The sequence below is a fragment of the Doryrhamphus excisus genome, chromosome 6 (genome assembly GCF_030265055.1).
Source record: "Doryrhamphus excisus isolate RoL2022-K1 chromosome 6, RoL_Dexc_1.0, whole genome shotgun sequence".
NCBI lineage: Eukaryota > Metazoa > Chordata > Actinopteri > Syngnathiformes > Syngnathidae > Doryrhamphus > Doryrhamphus excisus.
The window spans coordinates 17175616-17201804 of NC_080471.1; the positions used below are offsets into that span (position 1 = coordinate 17175616).

Below are 26189 nucleotides of genomic sequence, written 5' to 3' on the forward strand. Positions count from 1 at the left end.
TTGTGCTGCTTGGCATTCTGTGTCAAATGACTTTGTGCTTTAAATGAGCATCCCTTAATTTTACATAACCTTATGCCCGGTAACTGTCTTTTGCTGCTATGCATTTTCAATGCATTTTGTCCTCACAAGGTCTATCTTCTAACATCATAAAGTAAAACGCTCATCGGCCATACAGTGTATGCGTTGCTATATGGACCTCAGCCGACTGCACTTGTTGTTTTTCTAAAACAACATGATTGCATGTTGTCTTCTCCTCTCTTCAAGTGTCAGACAAAAATGAGAGTGACATGTTATCTAGCAGTACAGCCCCCCCGAGAAGGAAGCAAAGGCACAGCACATCTATCGAGAACAGGAGAGAAAAGGGCATTATTTCTTTGCAATGTTTTAAACAGCTGCATGCTTCAGCATGTTTCACTCACAGCGGCCTGGATCTACCCACTTCATCTTGTTGCGTTATTTGAAGTCTTTATTTTCATTTAAGATAGACGGGCCGGGTGAATATTTGAAGTTAACCTTGGAAAACGCAAGGTTATATTTAAATGTCTAACGGCACAGACTATATTGTAATTAACCTCATTTTAAGTAGTCGGAAACGGCTGAATCAGACACATCTCCGGTACGGGGATGCTGACTCAGCTGAACCAGCAGAAGATGTAATCATAACTGCATTTAGGAATTTCAGAACCTCTTCAGAAGACGGTCATAGTGAGTCGTTTTTTTTGCAAAGTTTTCTGTCATTGCAGTATGAAGACATTAAGGTCAAAATGTGCAACTCTGTTTGAGGAGACCCAATGATTTTTAATTTGACCGTAAAAAGCGAAAACTTTGTTTGCAAGGGAAAGTCAATTCGTTATTAGAATTTGTATCAAGCTGAGTCTGTTACAGCATTTAGGCTGGTTTGTAAACAGTAATGAAGCCATTAAAAATGTATGTTGTTTTCGGAGTAATCAATCTCAAAAGAAGTGACTTAGGCTGAAACATTATAATGTCTCTGTGTGTGTGTCATACAAAAAAGTTGCTGGTTAGATCGGGAACCACACAAACCGGGACCAGTGTATCATCCATCAGTGGAGGGGGTGATCATTTCCTGCAATTATTATTTCAGAGACTCAAAGAGTATTTGGAGTATTTATTACTGTAATACGTGGATGAAAGACCTTTGTATTTAATCAGCGGCGTTCACTCTTACCGCCTTGGTCCCAACCGTTCGTACGGGCATATGACGTGCTGATTTATGAGCTGTAGACTGGCTTCTAAATGGACTTACCATGTAGGAAAGATCCTGTATAACAAAAAGAGCAGTAAACATTAGTTACAGTTTTGAACAGGCAGGTCTGATGTCATTTCAACGACCTGATGTGATCCGTTTTGTTACATAAGATCAGGCCACCGACTCGGCCCATTGACGAGTGTTACATTTACTTGCCTTGAAACAAGGTTGTGATGTCAAAAAAGGCTTTTAATGTGAATGTACTCACCAAAAAAACACAAGCAGCATTGATACGACAACAAGTGAGGATAAAATAAATATGAGTGTCACATTGGACTGAAAATGCAGCCTGGGCAATGATTGTCATCGTGTTATTGCTTTTATAGGCCGTAATGGAGTTCACACAGTCCATGAATCATTCTAACTCATAACAAATCACGATTGTTTAATGCAAAGTGATGTTTTTTTTTTCCTAATGGAGGTCTTTCCTCCCCACGCAGAACAACTTCACAGGGCATTTGTGGGTGTTGAATAGGTCGGATCAAATATTTGATCTAATTTACAATCTCACACAACAGGAGAGAGAGAGAAAGATAGAGAATTTAATTTAAAACGCTTCACAAAATTACATCTCACAAGTAGATAAATTTGATGTGTTGGTGCTATATACATCAGTGTTCATGCTCATGTTTAATCTTTTTTTTTTTTTTTAAATCTAATGTCACACAGATGAAATTCACCATCACTAATAAATGAACCGACAATAAATTATCCGTATAAATAGCAAACATAAAAGTCAAAACAATCCCTTCTTGTGTACAAGAAACGTTCAAGTAAGACATTTGCAAGAGAACTTCTTCCACATAGAAAACAACACAAAATCCAGAGTGTTCATTAGCAAGGAACTAATCCCAAATTTGAGATGTTTTTTGAAGCTCTTCAGGTTTGACACAGCCATCACATCACCGCCTGCTCATTACAAGGACAGTGGCATTATCTTTGGATGTCTCCATGCTTTGTACCAATTAGGACTTGTCTTCCTAGTTGAACTGAAACTGACTCGTGTCTGAGAAGGTGAGCTCATATTCATCATCCGTGTTTGACATTTCATATGATCTGTGATGCCTGTACATCATAAATCTTTACAGCTATACACTCCTTACTGGGGCATAACCATTACTCACATAAACCACAGTTTGTCCTTCATAAATTGAATGAAGGACAGCTCTGTCCCTGTAAATGACTGTCCATCCAATCCCAGCATGACAGCTTTAGCTTCGTCTGGAGCCAATGTGTTCTATTCCATAGAGCGCCCATAATTATCTGGATGCAGTTTGAAGGATCTGACAAAATAAAAGTGAATGATTGCTGGTGTGTGGACTTTTCCTCCTTTGCTTTTTCCACCAAAAGAAATGAGGGTCCCAAGGAGGTACGGCTGTCCCTCCATCTCAATATGTCAGTTCCTTGTTGAGCACATGGAGACAAAGGGTATGATGCTGCATGGAGTTTGCTTGTAGGGTGTAAGGTGGGTCCTCTAGAGCAGGGAGCTGGGGCTCTCCGGGTGTGGCGGAGGGGGAGTATGTGTGGGGCTGTGGCGCATTGGCAGGATCTCATAGTGGCTCGACATGTGAGGGGTACTACGGGGAAGGTCATAGGGGTTCTGGGAAAAACCGGTGGCCATTCCATTGGGCCCCTGCAAAACACTCACCATGGGCTCTGCGACGGCTTGAGGGAGAACAAGGGAAAAGTTAGGAATGGAACAAGAGGGGAGGGGGGCAAAGTGAGGTGCATGCATTACTGTACATATAAACATGGAATGGTTTGGCTCTGAGAGGTGGGGTACACCCTGCACTGGTCACCAGCCAATCATAGGGCACATATAGACAAACAACCATTCACACTCACATTCATACCTATGGACAATTTGGAGTCGCCAATTAACCTAGCATGTTTTTGGAATGTGGGAGGAAACCGGAGTACCCGGAGAAAACCCACGCATGCACGGGGAGAACATGCAAACTCCACACAGAGATGGCCGAGGGTGGAATCGAACTCGGGTGTCCTAGCTGTGAGCTAACCACTCACCGTGCAGCCGAATGACGGTATTATAAATATGGAAATTATACCAATTATTAAGTAAATAAACACTAACGATTACAAAAATTTTAAATATTTCATTGAATACATAAGACATATTGTAAGGCGCTGTCGGTTTCACTTTCTGGTAGTCACCCGGGCAACAAACTCACCAACATCATAGACGTTCCTGGTAGCGCCGCCCAGGAGGGTGGCGGTGCCTCCGAAAGGCACTTCACGGTGAGAGGGGGACTTCATTTCTACGTAGCTGCTCTCTGTGTGCTTGCACGCCAACCCCGGGGGGTCCCTGATGGTGGCATAGGGGTTCTCAGTGTTCAGGGAACAGGAGCTGTTGTTGCACATGGATCCCTTGATGTAATCTGCCACATGAACACATTTAGATGGACAGGTTTAAGGACAGGAAGAGATGATGATGAAGGGATGGTGATCAGCAGTATGAGTGGAAGAGGAATAAAACTGCTATATACTCCTTTTGCTCAATAACGGCGGTACAAAGTAATCTGAGTACGACGGGGAGACAGTGGATGGCTCAGCTCATCCATAACAGTCTAATCAGTCAGTCTAAGAGGTCTCATTATAGACCACAGCGAGCCTCCTTCAGACTCTTCACACCCTTTGGTCTCTCACATTCACCAGCAACTGCCCATTGTGGGACACCGAATGACGAATCGGGCATTCAGCCACTGAGGGCAATTACCATTGGAACAAAACCACAGCCCATCATCTTGTTCAAAGAGTTTTAAACATAAATCTTGGGAGGATACAAGAAGATTGGGGTTGAGGTCACACTCAGGTGGCAATGGAAGTCATTTGGTGGAAGTGATTGAAGGATGGATTTAAATTATTAGTGTTGGAAAGGCTGAGAAAGACACACTCACACACATACAGTGGGGTGGTAAAATCTATTATTTACCTTTTCTGGAACCTCTTGAAACCTGTGTCTCCCCCTGTTGAACATCTGCTGCAAAAAAAGTCCAAACATGAAAGATGTTGCATAATTTACACAATATGTGGCAAATTTCTTGTTTTGGTATAATGTAGTACGCCTTCTCTGACAATATGGCCATGAGAGACATTATTTAATTTAACAGGTACTGTTTGTCCATGAGGGCGGCACGGTGGTCTAGGGGTTAGCGCGCAGACCTCACAGCTAGGAGACCAGCTGTGAGGAGACCCACCCTCGGGCATCTCTGTGTGGAGTTTGCATGTTCTCCCCGTGCATGCGTGGGTTTTCTCCGGGTACTCCGGTTTCCTCCCACATTCCAAAAACATGCTAGGTTAATTGGCGACTCCAAATTGTCCATAGGTATGAATGTGAGTGTGAATGGTTGTTTGTCTATATGTGCCCTGTGATTGGCTGGCGACCAGTCTAGGGTGTACCCCGCCTTACGCCCGAAGACAGCTGGGATAGGCTCCAGCACCCCCCGCGACCCTCGTGAGGAAAAGCGGTAGAAAATGAATGAATGAATGAATGTTTGTCCATGATTTGTGTATATAGTGAGTGCATCAACAAGCACATGACTGCAAAATTAACATGTTTGGTAGATGTGAGGTGTTCTGCATAGCAGCATATAAAGACTATAAAGACTGTAGCAGGGGTCTCAAACATGCGGCCCACAGGCCAAATGTGGCCTGCAGGACACTAGTTTGAGGCCCCCGCCTTGATATGAAAGTTTAATGTTAGTGCGGCCTGCGCAAGTTTGATATGGATGCTGTATGGTATCATGTACCTAGAAAAAATTATTACGTTTGATTAATGTTCATGTTAAAGGTTAAATAACTGTTAATAGTTATCCTCCCTATCCATGTGGAAGTGGTACGTTTTTGGCTATTTAAGTTTAAAGGAAATAACTTGAAGGCTACCGTTTAGGTCGCTAGCTCTCTAGTTTGCGAGTTAGCATGTGTCTCAAGACCCTGCAGTTGCGCAATATGTTGTAAATAAAAAGAGTATAAATGTGACTATAGTCGTGTTTTGTCATATCTACAGGGCTCTAATAATGCTTTGTTCATTTTAATCAGAAAAAAATAATTTGTCTACCCACCAACTATATGTGGTTTCTTAAGTTTTTATTATTTGCCGTTTTATTATTATTATTATATTTATTTATTACTGATTGATTGATTTTCTTTATTCTTGATTTGTTTATTTATTTTTCATCTTATTTTCAAAAATGAAAATTAAGATATTTGAGAAAAGTGGAATGTTTTATCAGAGCTTTTCTTGTTGAAAATCGGAACCAAAGCAAAGTTTATTCATTTTTCTGTTTTTAATAAATGCGTTTTTTTTTTTTTTTGGAAAACGTGATGCGGCCCAGTCTCACCCAGACCCTAGCTCCAGTGGCCCCCAGGTAAATTGAGTTTGAGACCCCTGGACTATAGGATCTATTTTTGTGGCACAGCGCAAGGTGGCGCAGGGTGGGGGAGCATGGCACACCCCGTGCAGTGGGAATTTCGTCCACTGTGCGCAGATTTTGGTAATATGGTAGACTGGGCTGCGCCGAGATGGGCGTGGTGGTGCACCAGCTTGTAGCAGTGAAAGCTCGCCAGCAGTCTATTCTCAGCCAGGCAAAGCGCACCCGGCGCAGTGGCATATTGGCTGATAGGCGCACAGTGCACACACGTCACCAAAACCTCACAGACAGGACAAGAACAATCACTGCAACCACTATTTAATGTGACCGTCTGAACCAGCATGTACATGTTTGTATGAATTGTCCCATGACATCTGATGTCAGATCAAAGACGTCATGCATAATGGGAACTCAACCTTTGACGACAGCTGAAAGTACGTATGATGCCAACTAATGAGTTCACATCTCTCAGCCAACCACAAACACCCACAAATTCCGATACGGAGGATATATTCAGCTTATCTCAGGAATCGCATTCAAAAAGGAAAAAAAGAAAGAAAGAAAAAAAAAAAAGAGAGACGCTCGTTGAATAAAGTAAGCCAGTCGGTGTCTTAAGGATTTAGCTGTGATTTGCCCTTATTTCTGTTTTAATTTTTATTCTTAACGTGATCTGAAAAGATGGAGTGCATTAAAATAAGGAGGATGACGAGGAGATACCAGGAGAGAGTATACCATCAAAGGTTCTCCTGTTTGGCGATGACAGAGCAGGAATGCAGGTGGATCATAAACATGATGCCCAAATTAGCCTGCTGCTGTGTTTAATCTAATTGCCACTTAATTTTGTACTCCTATTCCTGACACAAGAATAGATTACATGTGTCCGGTGAGGTGGTCCACGTTGCGCATTGTGGCCTCTGATGAGCAGTTTGGTTGGCCCTGTGCCTTTAAAGGCAATGAGAGGCGTTCTGTTGATTGGTTAAGATTACACTGGGCTGTCTTAAAAGCTCTCATGCCTTCTCTCCTTCCTCTTTGCCACTTGCGCTTATGGGATGCATGGAGGTTTGGGTGCGCGGTGCTGCGCTGGACTGCACCGTTTACGAAAAGCGTCTACGAAAATAGAGCCCTATATGTATTCCTAGCTGCAATAAAATTTCACTTGACCACTACAATGAGAGTATAGAGAGTTGCATGATTTGTATATTTAATATATAATACCTAGTATGAATTACACTCATGTGGACAATAAACTTTACAACAGTTAGTCATTTTTTTTCTCCCATATACACCCCTCAAGAGTACCATAGCTGACTTGGTGTAAACTATCACAGAAGTTCGGGGTGAAAAGAAGGTATACTAAAGAGTTTTTCCTGATCCGTGTTCTCCTGAACCACACTGTCAACTTCTTTTGTACACCAGCCTGCTTGAATTTGAAAAGGCAGTGAAGATCATAGAGGACGCTTTGTAAACTCAACTTCAGTAGATTTGCGTTGTTTTGGCGTGGCCTCTTCATCATTCCCTCAATGTCCGGGCAAAAGCTACAGTATTTTAAATCAACACAAAAACATCACAATCCGAGAGAGAGTTTGCAGCTGTGGAATGTACACATTACACATTCCCCAGTATGCTTTGCTGTAGTTTCACTTTGAACTCTATTATGCTTCTCTGAGGTTATTTTGTCCAGAAAGGGTGTAATAGTTCAAGTGTTGACATTTTTAGGAATTTGCAGTTAAATTATTTTGACTTTTGTCTGAATCTGAAGAATGGTTGTGAATTTTGTGCTATATTTAATAAAGTTCCAAAGAAGTAGTTTATACCATAGGAATTGCTTCATCAGTTCTGAGAGGTTGATCAATTCAATGCTATTTTCCAAGCAGTTCTGCAGGCTGGATGGAAGTTTGACACACATGAGTTCCATCGTCTACATCATATCAGAGTGTTGAAAGATGTGTATTAAAAACATCATTATCATCGTAAGAATCCTTCTATCTTTGATGACGACAAGTGCAGGCATGCTGTGTTTATATTTAACAGCACATTTTTAAAACACACCGCTCTCCTTCTACCACGCATATCAAATGAAAACGGGAGCAAAGGTGTTGTCTAACAAGGAACCTGTGGTTCATCTTCATTCACAGCAGGGAGGCCAGCTAAAGACACGCACGCCTCTGCCCTTGGGGCGGCTTCACAAAGTCATGATGGATGAGGTTATTCGTGAGCAATGAGAGAGGGGAAACTGACCAAGATCATTGAGGTTGCAGAAGGCTCTCCAGTCGGAACCATTGCGGCTTTTCAGGGTGCTTGACTGCGAGGGGGATAAAAGAGCGAGGAACTGATTGGTTTGTTTCACAGCACTTGACTGAACAACTTGTTTGGAGTGTGAGCATACTTTGAGAGTCAATGTGGCATCCAGGTTGCTAGAGATGGTTGATACGACATTGCACTGGGCCACAGTGTGGTAGCTGGGGTTGGAAAAGCACTGGCTGCTGCTGCTGCTGCTGTTGTTCGGGTTCTGGTTGATCTCAGCGGAACTGGTCTTTATGGCCACAGTGCTGCCACACTCTGAGGGGTTCAGTATTATGTAAGCATGTCACAACATTTGCACAACAAGTATATACAGTCAAAGTTATTGGCTACAATATTAGGTACGCTCAAAATTCCTGCTCTGAAATTGTATAATATTCTGATAATCTAATTACATCAGGAGCAAAATTGAATCGACCAAAATCCTATATTATATCTACCTCTACAATCAAATATTTTGCCTATACAGTATATACAGTAAATGCTTGATATTATCTAACAACTGTATAAAATAATTTATACAGTATGTTTAAATGCAAATTTAAAATGAAATAAAATATGACAAAATATTACAAACACATGGTGTACGGTCTAGTACAGTTATACACTACTGTGAACTAAACCCACCATAATAAACACACCGTTGTTGTATACACTACCAGTCAAACATTTGAACACACTTCCTCATGCTACTATGAGATATACTATATACAGATATACTATATACAGTACTGTATTGTAAAAAAGTGTCCAAGATTCATTCATTCATTTTCTACTGCTTATGCTCACGAGGGTCACGAGGGTCGCGAGCGTCGCGAGGGGTGCTGGAGCCTGGAGTCCAAGATGTTTAGTGGAATGTACTGTATTTTCTATTCTATTCTATTCTATATTTTATACTGTATTTTCCTGGACTATAAGTCGCACTTTTTTTCATAGGTTGGCTGTTAATATACATAACCCATAACATGGGGAAAAAAGTTCCTTTGACTTGTGCTTCCTGCAAAAAACGGTCTGCGTTAATTTATTCCACCCACAGCCCACCTTCGGGCATGTCCACTGTGATTGGTCACACGCCCAAAGTAAAGTGCTAAAGTAAAGTACCAAACCATATAAGGAAGTCCGCCCCTCTGTGACATCACAAAGGAACAGTTTTACCACGCCTTTTCAAACCAAGCGTTTTCAATTCTTTTAGGGCTCACTTCCAAATGGGCAAACCTCATTATCAGAAACTTTGGCATCATTTAACACAACAATACAACATTCTAACTACATTTACGTATAGGTCAGAAAAGTGGAAAAGCCATAATAGGTCCCCTTTATGTAAACAGTACAGTTTAAATTTTTGTATTATCTGTAAAAGTAGGGCGGCACGGCGGTCTAGTGGTTAGTGCGCAGACCTCACAGCTAGGAGACCAGGGTTCAATTCCACCCTCGGGCATCTCTGTGTGGAGTTTGCATGTTCTCCCCCGTGCATGCGTGGGTTCTCTCCGGGTACTCCGGTTTCCTCCCACATTCCAAAAACATGCTAGGTTAATTAGCGACTCCAAATTGTCCATAGGAATGGTTGTTTGTCTATATGTGCCCTGTGATTGGTTGGCGACCAGTCCAGGGTGTACCCCGCCTCTCGCCCGAAGACAGCTGGGATAGGCTCCAGCACCCCCGCGACCCTCGTGAGGAAAAAGCAGTAGAAAATGAATGAATGAATCTGTAAAAGTCAGCAAGATACAAGTGAGAGATCATGAACCTTTCTGGGATCCAAAAACGAAATAAAACTTAAATACATTTTTGTAGCCGCTCCATTTTTACCATGCTCCCAGGAGGCAATCAAATAATTGTCCAATTTCAACATAAAACTAATTGAACTTTTAAGACTTCCAATGCCAAACTTAATATTCCCATCAAGTATACACAAGATACTGCATTCTAAACAGCTCTCCGTATGATGTGGTGTAGTTGCATACCGCTGCAAACCACAATAATAAACACATTTGTAACAAAGTAAATGAATACTTCTTACAGTGTCCTATAAAGTGAAAGTGTGTATTTCTCACCGGAGAGAGAATAGTCAGTGTTGGTCATCTGCATTGCTTGTGTGTACGACACACTTGGCTGGATCTCGTGTCCCTTCTCCCTCTGCCTCTGTCTGTACCACACAAACAGGCTGAGCATGGCCATGATGATGAGGAGGAGGAAGATGATGCCCATGACGGCGCCTGCGGACTGTCTCTCTGACCCTCGGGCTGGGCTAATCTTAGTGTAGGGGTTCAGTTCCTCCATCATGAGAGATGCTAAAGAGGACATTGCACAGAGGCTTATTTTTTGTAGGCACTGAGAACATTGTTTGTGACGATTATCTCATATCAGTCCTCACTTCACCTTGATCACAACGGATGCCTTTATATCCCAGGCTGCAGTAGCATGTTCCGGTCACATAGTCACAGGTAGCATTGTTCAGGCACTCACACAGCTGCTGACAGCCATATCCAAATGTACCAGCAGGACACTCTGCATGGGAGAGAGGTGCATTGCTGCAAAATTAAAGCACTTAGAGAGTGGGTGTATCAAAATTATTTATAGCACGCCTCACAAGCTCATCCACTGGGTCATTTTTGCACAGAGCTGAAACGTGGCGGGCCTACTCAACTCTGCTCGCAGTTCGTCCCGATGAAGCCTGTTCGACACGCACACAAGCCAGTGATGTGGTCGCACTCACCGCCGTTCTGGCAGCGGCACACTTCGGAGCAATCCCTGCCGTAGAAACCGGAGGGGCAGCCTGGGAGAAACAAGAGTGAAATGTTGGTAATAGTTGGAGCAGAGAGACAGGATGTTGGGAGCCAAGGTCATTTTGCAAGGGAGCTACAAAATCAATAACATTCAATGATCTGTGCAGAATGCACAATAAGGGACAGCAGGAATGAAATGCAACAGGATGCTTCTTTAATAACATTTACAGTGGTGTGAAAAAGTGTTTGCTCCTTTCTTGGTTTCTTCTTTTTTTGCACGTTTGTCACACATAATGTTTCCAAACCTACATGGCCCTGTGTGACAAAGTGATTGCCCCCTAAACCTAATAACTGGTTGGGCCACTCTCAGCAGCAGCAACTGCAATCAATCGTTTGCAATAACTTGCAATAAGTCAGTTACAGTGCTATATTTAATATTTTATAATTTTGCTCCACTCCTCTTTGCATCTCATTAGGACTCAGGTCAGGACATTGACTAGGCCACGCAAACAGATAGCAGTCTTCCAGGGTCTGAAGTAGCAAAGCAGCCCCAGACCATCACACCACTACCACCATATTTTTACTGTTGGTATGATGTTCTTTTTCTGAAAGGCGGTGGTGGTGGTGGGGTGGGGAGAGCAATCATTGCTACACATGGGTCATGTAGGTTTGTATTTTTTTTCTTGCTTAATAAAAAGTTTAATTTAGCTTCATCGCTTGTGTTGTCACTGACTAATATTTGTGTTCTTAATGTTAATTTTCTTGATGATATGAAACATTAAGTGTAACAAACATGCAAAAAAAAGGGGGCAAACACTTTTTCACACCACAGCAAACATGTGCATAGCATAAAAGATAAGTTCCAATGTCTGGAATGAACTTTTCATTTTAAGTCAATGCCTGATGACACATGACAGCAAAAGAATGCATTAAACGGAGAATGCAAACTAGTTGCAAACGAGATGACCTGTGCTCTGAATAAAAGAACAGGACAACTTCTGAGGGAATGTCTGCATCTAACCAAAAAGTGATTAATTTTTATGTTGCCTTCAAATCGAATCTAAATGACACAGTAGCATCCGGCGGTTGCCCAGATGGTTGTTTAAAACCAGTCTCAGTGCTTCCCGTTCTGCAGTTGAGTCACACTGCCTGTAGGTGACACTATGTGTTTGCTAAGTGAAATGTTCATACTCACGCTGAGTGCAGTAGATTCCAGTCCAGCCAGGGCTGCATCGACACTCTCCATCATAGGCACTGCACTGAGCTCCATTGTGACAGTTGCATGAGTTGAGACAATCTGGGCCCCAGTGGTCGGAGGGACAGACTGTACACAGCAGAGACACACTCAAAGCCTTCACAGCATTGTGGCAAAATATGTCATATTTTTATTACACACTGGACTTTAAACAGTGATCGCTTCCCTCAGCAGGGCCACTATTTGCAATATGTGAACAGATAATGGTGTCAACTTTAATAGCATAAATCCCAATAATGTTATTTTCTAGTAGTAGTACTGACTCAAGCTTAGAGATATTCATCAAAGAGCATTATACATGATTTTCAAGAAATTCCCTGCATACAAATGCAATGGACTGTGATTCTCTTTGTGAGCCCACTCGTGTAAGAATTTAGCGGCATGTTGTACAAAAATATGGGACGGCAGTAAGGTGACGACTGACACATTTTTGGGGTTAGTTGAAAAGCTTTTTCTCCAAATAATATGCACCAACCCCCAAACCGGCTTTAACTGCTTTGGAGCACATGATATGTGCCGTGTCTGCAGAATAAGTTGTGACAGGTGCAGTGAAGCTCATATGAATGGAAACTAGTTCAAACATAATAGGTTTAATTCATAAGTGGCAAAATTCCAAGAAATGTGATATCTATTGGAATTCATCTGAATATATGTGAATTTACATACATGAATAAACCAGACATTGTTGAACAGGAAACCTCTGGTGTTGTGCAGCAAAGTCTTGTTTGAAACAATTAGATTTTATGCAAATGTAATTGATTTTGTAGTTGCACAACTTACTGCAACGCTATCGAGACTACACACCATGCATGCAAGGTACTGAGGCCACACTAGTGAATTTCATCACCTTCCTAAAATAATGGATGAATGGATGTCTTTTTTTGTTTTTTTTTTATTTTGCATAACTGGCCACCTCTGATAAAATCGCCTACACCCTCAGTTGTACATATCACAGGATTCGATCCTGTCTGGTAATTACCAAGGTCACCAGTGTGACTTCAGTAGATAGATAAGTAGATAGGGGTACATAAAAAGCAGATAAGAAACTTGAATCAATGGGAATTTCTTTTCCAATTCCTGAAACACTTAAGTAAGTTAGCATGTACCCCACCAGCTCGCCTGTGGGACAAACCGCCAGGAAGGCAGTGGGAGCCAGGCAAAATGTGTAAACAAAGATGCCAGAATGAGACTCAAATGTGAGCGATCACACACACACGCTGGCTTAGCCTATGACAAGCTGTTGTCAGTTGACTGAAATATTTTACGGATATTCTCACGGTAGTAAGGAACAAAGTGCGTCCCTCGGGTTGTGTGCTTTTATCTGGATGGATGTATCTATATAGCATATATACATCCATTCATAAAATATATGACTTCACTTTGCTTTTAAGTTAAAGAAAAACCCTAATTTTTAAGGTGTGGTGGCAGAACATGTAGCGGAAAGCCTGACGTTATACCCTGAGAGCAGTCCTGCCCGATCCATCCAGGGAAGCACTGGCAGGATCCATCAATGGGGTTACAAGTGCCGTTGTTGGTGCAGCGGCAGATTTCGGCACAAGCCCTTCCATACCTGCCGCTGGGACACACTGCAAAAACACACAACAGCAAATTATCAGACATTTCTAGTCTAGTCTTAATATTTATATCCAAAATAATTAACCTTCTACGAGGTCTTTGATGAATGCTGTCAATGTAAACACTTACATATACTTTTGGGTAAGTGCAAATGAAGTAAAAAAAAAAGTTGAAATTGCTGACAGATCACACCTCAGATCACAGAGAATCTTAGTTTTCACATGTGGCAAATGACTTCTGCATATAATAATCCACTTCAAAATGTAAACAGTAAAGACTATGCTTTAAGTATAGTGAGTAAATGTATAAAAAAGACATAATTGTGTAAAAGGCTAAGTGACCTTAGTCAAGAGGATGGATGACATTTAAGTGGACATGAAGCGTTGTGTTTAGACAAAAGGAGTCCAGTGGCCCAGTTGCCCTATTTTCACCCCCCCCCCCCCCCTCCTCGAGCTGGGTGACTGATGTATTAAAATAGACCACGTACAGAGACCACTGGATACATTTTTAATGAATTTAATATTTCAGCGTTCTGTGGCACTCTTCAATAAAAGATATCACTTGCAATGAACCCAGCATTGTGCTTTATTGTTGGGCAGCGGGACAAATTAGACCCAGATGCTTCTCACCATCAGAATGAGAGAGCCGCAGCAACAGGACATGCAGCACATCTAAGGTCTACCATAAAGAGAATAACTGAGGAACATCACATAAGGTAGCTGCTACTCATTTTCATGTGGGCTGATTTTAATGATTTCATTTCAACGGGCTTTTTCACTCTTGTTGAGACCTCTTTTATGCTCCTTCAAGCAGGCTGTCATTAATGCCACGAGGTTGGCTCCCCCATACGGCTGCTTGTGGGGATTGGAGCCAAGCTCATCACACCAGGAATGCTTCATTAGGGCTCAGGCTGGCTGGACGGAGGACAAGTGAGGCCGCAAAATGCGCTCAACAAGAGGAGGATGCATGCTTGTGCCGTGCCACCTTCGTCCCTCGCCGCCCGCACATGCCTGCTTGCCAGTTAATTAAGTTCCACACAAATTAGGAGTGGCTCTGTGTTTTCCTTTTAGTATAAAAATTTGAGACATTCCTCAAAGCCTTGAAAGAGAATTTAAAAATACCAACTTTTATGTCATGTATCAAAAGACAGAAAAATATTAGAAGTAAAATCTAAAGTATGCGTCTGTGAATTTTTTACTTATTTATAGTTTTTTTTTAATCTATTCTTGCTGAAAAGTGATTTACAAACAGTGTTAAATTTTCCCCTCCAATTCCGAAACGGTAACATTTCAACTCTGGATGTGAAAAAACAGTAATCAGCAATAGCTGAGACATGGAGAATAGATTAAGATAGATTAATAGATTAATCCCACCTTGGCTCCATATTACACTTTTTTTCACTGAAAAATGCAGATATAAGAACACCACCACTGACTGGTATGTTACCAATACATGGTTTCAGAGATTAGAAACCACAATACTCCTCCTATACTCCTATACTCCTCAAAATTACATCTTCAACTGAACGGATGAGTGAATGAAAGGCGTTTAAGAGGAGAGGCATTATCGGTGGGTGGTAACAAAGTAGGCATCCGGATTGCAGTACCCAACCATGACTGACAGCACTTTTAAGCTCTGTTTCTACCTGCTCTTTTTTGGACATGTTGAATTGTGCAAATGTGATGTAACTTAGTTAAGCATGTTAAAAACAAACTAAACCACAAAACATAGACGAACCATATGTGTTGCATCGGAACTACAGTGAGGTCCAGAAGTTTTTGCAACTATGTTTTCATGATTTTGCCTTTAAACACTATACACCATACTTTTTGAGCCCCTGAAAATGAGACACTGGCTGTAATTGTTCATTCATTCATTCATTTTCTACTGCTTTTCTTCACAAGGGTCGCGGGGGTGCTGGAGCCTATCCCAGCTGTCTTCGGGCGTGAGGCGGGGTACACCCTGGACTGGTCGCCAGCCAATCACAGGGCACATATAGACAAACAACCATTCACACTCACATTCATACCTATGGACAATTTGGAGTCACCAATTAACCTAGCATGTTTTTGGAATGTGGGAGGAAACCGGAGTACCCGGAGAAAACCCACGCATGCACGGGGAGAACATGCAAACTCCACACAGAGATGGCCGAGGGTGGAATTGAACCCTGGTCTCCGTGCCATAGCTGTAATTGTTACAAACATGAATTATTATTTTCCATTCCAAAATCAAAAATAACAGTCTGTATATACTTAACTTTATGTGGTCCATCCTTTTTCTCCATGGACCATTTTAACCATGCCGGGTATATTTTCTATTCTACTGTATGTCCAGACAAAGTGCCAAGACATTTTCCAGTAGTAAATGAAAAATTGTCACAGTGAATGAATTTGACTGTAAGGGAAAAAGGTCAATAGGACAGAGAGGGACACTTGCCTTGGTTGCACAAGGGGCCCGAGAAACCAGACAGACACTCGCAGTGGCCCGTTACGTGATGACACGGTCCCATGCTGTGCACACACCGCGGACATGATTGACTGCAGCGGTGCCCGTAGAAGCCCGGAGAGCACACTGCAGCAACAAGGCATGATGGGAAAAGATCAAGATTTTAAGAATAGATAGAAGAAGACACATATTCTGTAATAATGGAATTATGTCACATTATGAGGGATCAAGGCACAGCTGAAAAATCGGAGCTGGAAGAATTAAAGCACAAGAGACAAGAGAGAGGCGACAACGGGAGGAAGAAATCTTTAAAGGAAAACGGCACTTTTTTAAAATTTTGCCCATCATCCAAAATCCTTCTGTCAGACTTGAACACACGTCTTTCTCTTTTCTGTGCATTCTAATATTCTAATTTTAATTCTTTTTAATTTTAGAATGCACAAAAAAGAGGAAGACATGTTCATTCATTCATTTCTACCGCTTATCCTCCTGTCTTGCAATATGTAAACAAGAATTGCGGGTGATGGGCAAAATTCCCCCAAATGTACAGTTTTCCTTTAATGTAATAATTTAGATATCTTGTGCTAAAGAGAGTTTAGAACAGTTTAAAGGGGACATAGTATTCTAATTTTTCAACCCTTTGTATTGAGTTGTGGTATCCAATAGAGTAGCAACACACAATAACCCGCACAGAAATCTTTTTAGATTTTGCACCCATTCCTTTGACTTGTGCTTCCTGAAAAAAAACATCTGTCTTAATTTATTCCACCCACAGCCCACCTCCGGGCATGTCCACTGTGATTGGTCACACGCCCAAAATGCTTCTTAACTACCGAAACAAAAAGGAAGTCCGCCCTTCTGTGACATCACAAAGGAACAGTTTTACCACGCCTTTTCAAACCAAGCGTTTTCACTTCTTTTAGGGCTCACTTCCAAATGGGCAAACCTCATTATCAGAAACTTTGGCATCATTTAACACAACAATACAACTTTCTAACTACATTTATAGTTCAGAAACGTGGAAAAAGCATAATAGGTCCTCTTTACGTAAACAGTTCAGTTTTAATTTTTGTATTATCTGTAAAAGTCAGCAAGATACAAGTGAAAGCTTATGAACATTTCTGGGATCCAAAAACGAAATAAAACTTAAATACATTTTTGTAGCCGCTCCATTTTTACCATGCTCCCAGGAGGCAATCAAATATTTCTTAACTGTCTTTCAAGAAAGTACGCTCAGAGCCATAAGAATTATTGATCATTGCTGTCACACAAACACATTAAACAGAGCTTGTTGTTCTGGCCTGTCTAACACATTGCTGCAATTGATGTTTACATGGTGGTGCCTGCAAATTCACTACCAATCAGTGAGCTCATCACTTGAGAGCAGCTTCAGACCAGCCTGGCCGGGTGCAAAAAAAAAAACAAAAAAAAAAAACAGACGTGGCACTCACAGTGTGATGAGAACTCTGTTAGGACCACATATCTCCCACTGTGAGCTGGTTGTGGAAGGCAGGCTAAAAGGGGTGAGGGAGGTTGCTGATGCTTGGTGGGGGGTGAGGCTCTGATTGAATGACTGACGACTGAAGTGCTGCCCCTCAGTCGGCTCACCCTCACCCTCAGCACTTTTTACAAGGTCTCACAAAGGTCAAATACTGTGTTTGTTAATGAGTCGACAGATTGTTACAGTGCATTCACACTGGAGTAAAAATCACAACCAGGCAGTGGCGAATCTACTTTGCGGACAGGGAGGGCGTTGCCCCCCTCACCAGATCCAGCCCATGGCAGTGTTCCAATAATTTACATTTAATCAAGAGTGATTCAATTGTGTATACGTAAATAAACCGGAGTGATTCCCGTACCGTGACGTAGTCGCTGGTGCCCCATAATGTTTTTCACCCACACCGCTGGACACAGGTCTAATTTAATTTAATGTGACTTCAGAACGCTACTCCACAGAGACTGGGTTTTCTTCAAGGTTTCTTCCCTTGAGGAAGTTTTCACTTTTCGTCGCCCCCAAGTGTTTGCTTTTGTGGCTCAGTTGGTTATCTTTAATGCATGAGGAGTGCGGTTCTAGATCTCTTCCAATGTTTAAAGTACCTTGAGATAACGTTTGTTGTGAATTGGCACTAAAAAATACAATTGACTTCACTTCACTTTTTTTCTGACACCACAAACCATACATAACCTGAATTCAATTTGGGCCAGCTTTGACATGTCGTCCTGAAACTACAATTTATGCAACATTATCTTCTTATGCCATTCGTCATTTTATTTTCCGAATAGGAGAAAAGCTTCATAGCTTCTAACAATTCTTGTATTAGGCTCCACCCACACCTCTGTGTGTCTGTAGCTTTAATGCTAAAGAGCACCGTTTGTCCACGCCTACATCCAATAAGAGTCGCTTCTTGGAGACTCTTATTGTGCACTTTATCAATTTTTTACATATAAGCTGTAACTCTGCACTTGTCTGACATAATAGATGCCATATATCACATACAACAATGTAATGTACCAAGGAATGGGACACAAGCAACACTAGCTTGACTAATGTCAGGTTATTCATGTTGCTTCTGCACTTCCAAGGTGTGTGCCAAGCTGATCAGAAACATAGCATAGCCAATGGAAGTGGATTGGTTGGTGGTAGAGGTCTACACAGAGCGGCTGGCCCCACGGCTGGCCGGACTCCTCGAGAACATGGCCACGGCTATGGAAAACTCAAGACTTTTTGCTTTCCGGGATAGTTCTTCACAAATGTTTTAGTTGGTGTCAACACTAATGTCTCCTTATACCATCTTTTTCACACAATGCATACGATAAGAGGTAATTAAATTTTTGCGCTTGTTTGGCTGGCTGACGGCTGGCCGCTCAAATCTCACCACGGCTGTGGACAGCTGTGGCTGTTGTGCCACGGCTGTGGGGCGGGGCGGCCAAGGAAAAGCACAGCCGTGTAGACCTCTAGGTGGTGGACCCAACAAAAGATCAGTACACTGCTAACTACTGAGTCTCTTCAATGTTAAACTAGCATTCAAACAAGGGAGATTGGCAGGGGAACTCACTTCGTTTGCAGGAGGTCCCTCTGTATCCAGGCGCGCACACACATGTTCCGTCTTCAGGTGAGCAGGAGCCTCCGTTCTGACATGGGCAGCTGAGCGAACAGTTGTTTCCCCAGAAGCCTTGCGGGCACACGTTATCACAGTGGATTCCTGCAGGGCACATGACAATGACACATATGGACGTGAAAGTGCCGGAATAAGGCAGAAATTCTCTACATGACAGCAACATTCCCAATGTCAGATCACAGCAGATCTGCAGAAGCTTGTTTACTCAGCATGGATTCTTGATTGATTTCCAACCAGAATGTAAGGCAGCTTTTTTTTTAATAACCAAGACCATCTTTCCAGACTTCCTCTGCACTTCTTGAATGTCATATTTTTGATCTGACGAGGACTCCATGCCAGTGTGCTGATTAACAGGGCTACCTCTCCGGAGAGCTGCAGCTTGTTTCCCATTCTCTTTCAGAAGAGTTTGGTTTAGAGTACAGTGCAGAGAGGAAACAGCTCCAGCTACACGAGCAGAGTGTGGGAAGTGTCACCGTATGTTGGGATCAGTTCCAAGCGGCAAACGAGAAAACACCGCTTCCATACTGGGGGGGGGGGCTTGCTGTGCATACGGATCCATCAGCACATCCATCAGAGCGGCGCCTTTTCTGTCAAGCATGCCGGCGCCTTTGAAAACTGAGGACCAAAGTCACATGTACTGCATATGCATGCAGGTTCTTAAGTCATAAACTATATTGTTGTCTGCACACACACATTTATACACTCTCACACTGTGCATCCTTTCAAGCACCTGCCTTTATCTTTATGCCTCATTGAAATTTCCTTTGAGTGAGAATAGCATGGCCACTAAAGCAGCATTACCTTTGAATTAGACCAGGACTAAACTCTGGGGACTCATTTCATCCGGTAACACAAGCACCTCAAGGGTTGAATGTGGAGGAGCAGAGAAGATAGGAAATATTGGTGCTGATGAATAGGGGCCACGCTAACCATGATTTAGTCAGAAGCCTATCCGTCGACTTCAAAGAACAGCAACGCTCATGCGGGTGTGTTTGAGGTTCCTCTCACGCGAGGAAGAAAAACAGTGAGTGAGAAAGTGAATGCGGATGGATCATCGCACTCATTCTTAATAGTGACAAACAGAAGTGCTTTGGATACCTGGTGAGCCAGAAGAAGAAAAGACGGAGTTGAAGTGTCTGCAAAGGTGCCACAGGTCGCACCATCCAATTTGTTCAGCATGAGGACGGCTTTAACTCTCGATCGCTTTCTTTTCCAAACAGGAAAAACACCCACTACCTATACAACGGACTATAATTTCAGCTGAAATGAAGTGAAGTGAACATGAACGAGATAGAATAAAGTTCTGTTTCAAATGTCAACACGGTCCGAGCAAGTGTGCACTGTGGGTCACATCGACTTGGTCTTACTCACAGACTCAAACACTAGAAGAGAAGTTTGACAGGTTAAAGTCACAAATGATGTTCACCGTAAAGCTTTTATTCGTCATGCAATGGGGATGTTCAAGATGATACGGTTCATCTATCCATTCATGTTTAATAGTGCTTGCAAGGGTCTTTAAGGACTAACTTCAGGACAGGTTACAAGTCCATCACATATAGATAGACAACAAACACTCACACTCCCATAGCCATACATCCATTTTCTATACCACTTATCCTCACTAGGGTCGCGGGCATGCTGGAGCCTATCCCAGCTGTCTTCATGCGAGAGACAAGGTACACCCTGGACTGGTCGCCAGCCAATCACAGGGCACATATAGACAAACAACCATTCACACTCACATTCATACCTATGGACAATTTGGAGTCGCCAATTAACCTAGCATGTTTTCGGAATGTGGGAGGAAACCGGAGTACCCAGAGAAAACCCACACATTCACGGGGAGAACATGTAAACTCCACATAGAGATGCCCGAGTTTCCTAGCTGTGTGGCCTGCGCGCTAACCACTCTGTCATCTATCACCCAACATTCCTATAGAGTGTTTAATTAACCAAACATGATGTTTTTGGACTAGAGACATGCAAACTCCACATATGAGATGTTTTAACGGAGAGTGAATCAAATTATACATAACTGGTATGTTATGTATAATTTAGGAAGTGATTATAACAATGATAAACCTGCAATATGTAAACAATTCATTAAAAGGTTAGGTTAAAAGCGTTACAGATACAGTTAAAGTGCACATTTTGGAGTGGCCTTTTATTGTGGCCAACCTAAGGCACATCTGTGCAATAATAATGCTATCTCATCGGCGACTTGATATGCCACACCGGTTGGGTAGATAAATTGTGAATGCTAACTAACACAGATTTAGACATATTTATGAATAATAGTTAGGAGAGATAGGCCCGATAGGTGTGTATCTTTGAGTTCAGCTAATGAAAGATGGGAGCAAAAACAAAAGAGTTGTGTTCATATTTCTGTCGATTGGTCACTGTAGGAGCTGGAGTCAACCCCTGGTGACTACACCCTAGACTGGTACGTCAGTCAACCACAGGTCACATGTGAATGATGCATGTGGCAAATTACACAGAAAGTAAGCTATAAGAATCACAATACTATTTCGGGCATTTTACTGTATATACTCCAGTGCAGAACCGTATGTTACCTTCAAGGTAGAAGGTTCAAGACCTGCTGAAAAATCCAAATATGGAAATGGGAAGTGTTTAATCATGGAGATTGTGGAGAGGCTGTTGAGGTGCCCTTTAGCAAGATAGCAAAGACCTCATTCCTGAAATTCCTCCTCAGTCTATAAAAAGATTGAATTCAACGCTGTGTAAAAGTTTACCCTAAACTTCCAATATACTGTATGTAGACTAAAAAGGTTATTGTTATGAAACTACAATGGAACAATTTACTCCAATTTACTTAATAGTTTCCAGATAAACATGGTATGTATACGCCAGTTTGCATTACATTTACATAAAGTCCACGGTTTATACCTGCAACTTCAGTCCACTTCATCTCTGACAGAGTCCCATGACCTTAACGTCCTCTCTCTGTCCTCCTTCTTTCCAAGAGCCCATTATCAAGGTACGAAGGCTTCGAGCGTGTATGAATGAGTGTTTGTCCGACCCGCTGGGCTGCACGCTGCCCCCTGGTCCTGCACCCCGGTGACTCAATTAAGGTAGACAGATGGTCCCGACCGGTGCAGGATTTAGAGCAGAGAAGTCCGTTCTTGCAGATAATAAAAGCCACCGTTTCCTAGAATAAATGCTGCGAGCTCAGGGGGGGCTGAATGTGAGCAGGGCTGTGCAGAGCTCACAAACTTAACCTTTCCTGCTGAATCTATTTCCTCCATGAGTGCATCTCTCCACCCATGCAGGCAAGCAGACCCTGCATCCAACCACCCACACGCCCACTGGAATTTGACTTTCTGATACAGCATTGCAGTTTTGTGCATAAGGATGCTTGCTCTTTTTGGTGGCAGGCACATTCTTATAGTTCTCGCAGTCTGTGTCAAACATGGCAGCCTTGCAAACATAATAATGCTCACTTTTAGAGTCATTTGTTGTGTGATCATGAATGTGATCATTTTATCTGTTATTTTTACAGGCGCATGTCCAGACATAATAGGGAGTGCATAAAGGCACACGCATACCATACACACTAGTTATGTATTGTAATCACATTCTTAAACCGTGATATTGAGGTGTTTTTTTTTAATCCAGCCCTTAATGGGTTAACAATTTGGGCTTGCCTTGATTATTCTCACATCACATACTGTATTTTCTGCACTTAAATGCACACTTAAAAGCATTTAATTTGATCCTAAATTGCCTTATGTGTGCAAAAGTGAGTCCAAAAAGAGTCCAAAATCTGTAAAAATGTTGTTGTGCTACTTCGGTACTTCTGGGCAAGGACTTTCCAGCTCATGATGCCCCCACCCCTTCACGATGCATCAGTACTGCCTGCAAGTGCCCCCTGATGTCTGCCCCACCTGCCTCCCCTGACCCCATGTCACTGCAGGTTGTGTATGACAAATAATGGATGTAATACAAGCACAGTTTCATGCCAGCAGTGCTTCAAGCGCTAATTTGGGGCTTATTTTCCAACATTTCTCATGTTAAACATGACCTGCTGGCTCAGTAAAAGCAAAGTGTACGTTTAATTAGCGGAACACATCTTCGACATTGTGTAAATACTCTTTACAGCATGTCTGCTTGTCTAGCTTATGACTTGCTTGACTTTGAGCTGTAGATGGTAGAAAATGAATGTTCAGGAGGGTATTTTTTTCTGAAATGAGACCAGAATTAGTACCGACCTGTCCAGCCTGGGTGGCAGTGGCAGTATCCACTCACTGGATCACAGCTATCAGCATGACTGCAGTCACAGCGCTCCCGGCACTCCAGCCCAAAAGTGCCATCCTGACAAAAAAACAAATTTCAATTTTATCCTTTTTTCCAACAATTTCAAAATCATGCAGGGTTCAAGGTCATCAGGGTCTTTGTGATGCTGTCCAACGTACAGGGCAGGGCTCATCGCAGTGCTCTCCCCTCCAGCCAGGAGAACAAGTACAGGTGCCATCAACGGGGTCACAGGCAGCTCCGTTGTCACACAAGCATGACTGATTACAGCCCAGACCCCAAAAACCACTGGAGCACAGGATGGAACAGTCCACCCCCTGCCAGCCTGCAGTATGACGGAGCACAGAGACATTAAATACAAGCCACCATTGGATGGATACTTTTAGTATTTCAGTCCAAAAATATAAATTATGGAAAAATATGTTGAGAGTTCTATACAAAGTTTTGTTGAACATTGTTTTTAATAAAAAATGTAGTAATTTTACACTCAAAAAATGAAACACTGAGAACCAGTTCTATTGTATCATTTTTATAAGGTAATTACTGTAATTAAAATGGAAAAGCAAAACACCAAAGAACCAGCTCCAAAAAAGCCAGCTAGCTGCCTCACCGTGATGATTAGCGTGTCACAGGCTATGAGGACATAGCGGCAGGGCTCTTCTCGTTATAAAGCATATTGCTTTGCTCCTGTTAAATTGTTTTATTTTACTGCGTAGTAACTTGCTTCAGAGTCAACTCAAAACTCCCTCACCTTTTTTCTTCCCCGTGCAGTGAGTGAGATTCACCATACACACTAGCCTACTGCCCCCTCCCTTGCACACCCAATCAGCAGTGAGAACGCAGTCCAGATGCATTCATGCACTTGCGTTGAGTTGGATAGTGTAAAAAAAAATAAATAAAAAAAAAAAGACCCCGGTACTAACTAGAATTAAATTTCTCATCACTAAAATCCGACCATAATTGGGCTCACAGGCCCAAGTGTCGTAAGTCACTGTTGATGGACTACCCTGCTGATGGGAATGTCATACAACTTCATGTCAAAAAAATCCAAATTAACCCTTTAACTTAAAAAAAAAAGTAATTACATGTATTTTGTAATTTCAATGTCAAAAATGATTTACATTTTGCAGTTTAGCAAGATGACATGAAATAGGGCCATCGATTAAAAGTAAGGCCGCACGGTCGACGAGTGGTTAGCATGTTGGTCACACAGTCAGGTGATCGAGAAGATCTGGGTTTGAATCCGTGATTGGGCATCTCTGTGTGGAGTTTGCATGTTCTCCCCGGGTACTCTGGTTTCTGGAGAGAGTGAAGTCTCCTACCAATCCACCACTGAGGCAAATTAAAATATTGTGTGCTGATTTGGCGAATCCCTTTTTATACACCATGTATTACTGGACACTGGTAGGCGCCATGATCCAGTATCCACTCAGACAGTGGTCAGGGCTTGTGCACTAAGCCGAGAGAGCGCCTCATCTTCGGTTTCTGTCCTGAATTTGATCAGGAAATGTGCAAATTCAGCAATTTTTACTTTTAAAAAATTTTTCAAAACAGTTGGGATCATGCAGAAGTCATACATTTATATGATTTTCCCCAGTGGGGTGTGGTCTGGGTAGCCACTGGTGCACGTAAACTTAATAATCCTTGTAATATATTGAGGAGCTCAAAGTCAATGGAAAGCTACAAATGCAACTTTATACCCTCCAGCAGGGGGCGGCATATAATGAAAAGAAACAAGACACACTCCTCAAACATTTATCCCTTCATTCTATCAATTTAAAACAAATGCAATCATTTCCACATTTGGCAATATCGACCTGCATGGTGAATAGCAAAACAATCCATCAACACACTCTAAGAGGAGAGGGGAAAAAATGGACCAACAGCGTAAGAAACAAACCCTTGCGTGCTGGATAATGAGGGGGACAAAAACTCAGCCGGAAAAAAAAAGTTGAAAACAAGTTGTACAACAAGAAAATGATCAAATAAGTTCTCTGAAAGTCTTTCGCGACAACTCTATCTTCCTCAAATCTGATTTACTTGCTCAGATTTCCTCAACATGCGGCAAGATGCATGGAGCGAGACGAAATGGACAATTTAGAGAGGCGTCTGAAACACCTGCCAGCTTCCCCCCCAGGGGGAAGCGTCCTCTCTCCTTTGCTGTGCATAATTTTGTACTCTATTGACTGCTGCAGATATGTGGACCATGACATCTTGAGAACTATTGATGATTCCGTCATATCGAGCCTGTTAAACAGTGAGGAAAGTCCCCTCTTGTTGACTCAATCATTCTTCACACTGACTGTGTCAAAGCCTAACAACAAGCATTGATTTCTTCCTCTCTCTTGTCAGGATGGTGATGAATGGCCGCGAACGCTCACATTTGAGTACAGAAGGCAATAAACTGACAGTATCACTACAAGATGAGCCATCAGCATCTTTTTATCTCAGGAAACTCTCAAAGTTCCAGGATGACAGGACCCGGGCGACCAACCTTTTATTAAATCTCTTCTTACTCTTTTTTTTTAACCTGCTGATACAAGTATAAAAGCCAAACATAAAGATGTCCTATAGAGTACAACTCAACAGCAGAATGAGTCAGCAGAATCTTTATACTAAGCATTTACTGTAAAAAGCACAGAGGAATACAACCCACCTGACAGCAATAGTCAAATGCTTTTAAATGTGTCCAAGCTGGTACTTTATATATATACATATATGCATCCACACAACCATTTTCTATACACTCTATACAAGCTGCAAACAAAATTCATGTGACCAAGCAGATGCCAATGCAAATGTAAATAACATTGAGCTGTTTTGCATTTCACAACCAAC

General features: G+C 42.2%; 1 protein-coding gene across 4 annotated transcripts in view; it reads right to left on the reverse strand.

The window, feature by feature from the left end:
• Positions 1–1427: 1427 nt before the first annotated feature.
• Positions 1428–26189, reverse strand: part of megf11 (multiple EGF-like-domains 11) — a 118680-nt gene continuing 93918 nt past the window's right edge. For 3 of the 4 annotated variants that reach the window (XM_058076523.1, XM_058076526.1, XM_058076524.1), the window contains 14 exons: positions 23513–23676; positions 23309–23411; positions 19017–19163; positions 15952–16086; positions 13395–13523; positions 11878–12006; positions 10604–10732; positions 10336–10464; positions 10011–10247; positions 8045–8217; positions 7897–7960; positions 4221–4268; positions 3460–3666; positions 1428–2935 (listed from right to left, as the gene is read on the reverse strand). In XM_058076523.1, coding sequence (XP_057932506.1) covers positions 2745–2935; positions 3460–3666; positions 4221–4268; positions 7897–7960; positions 8045–8217; positions 10011–10247; positions 10336–10464; positions 10604–10732; positions 11878–12006; positions 13395–13523; positions 15952–16086; positions 19017–19163; positions 23309–23411; positions 23513–23676 — 1985 coding nt within the window. In that variant the 3' untranslated portion in view covers positions 1428–2744. The remainder of the gene's footprint in view (positions 2936–3459; positions 3667–4220; positions 4269–7896; positions 7961–8044; positions 8218–10010; positions 10248–10335; positions 10465–10603; positions 10733–11877; positions 12007–13394; positions 13524–15951; positions 16087–19016; positions 19164–23308; positions 23412–23512; positions 23677–26189) is intronic. The other variant, XM_058076525.1, reaches the window with a different exon arrangement.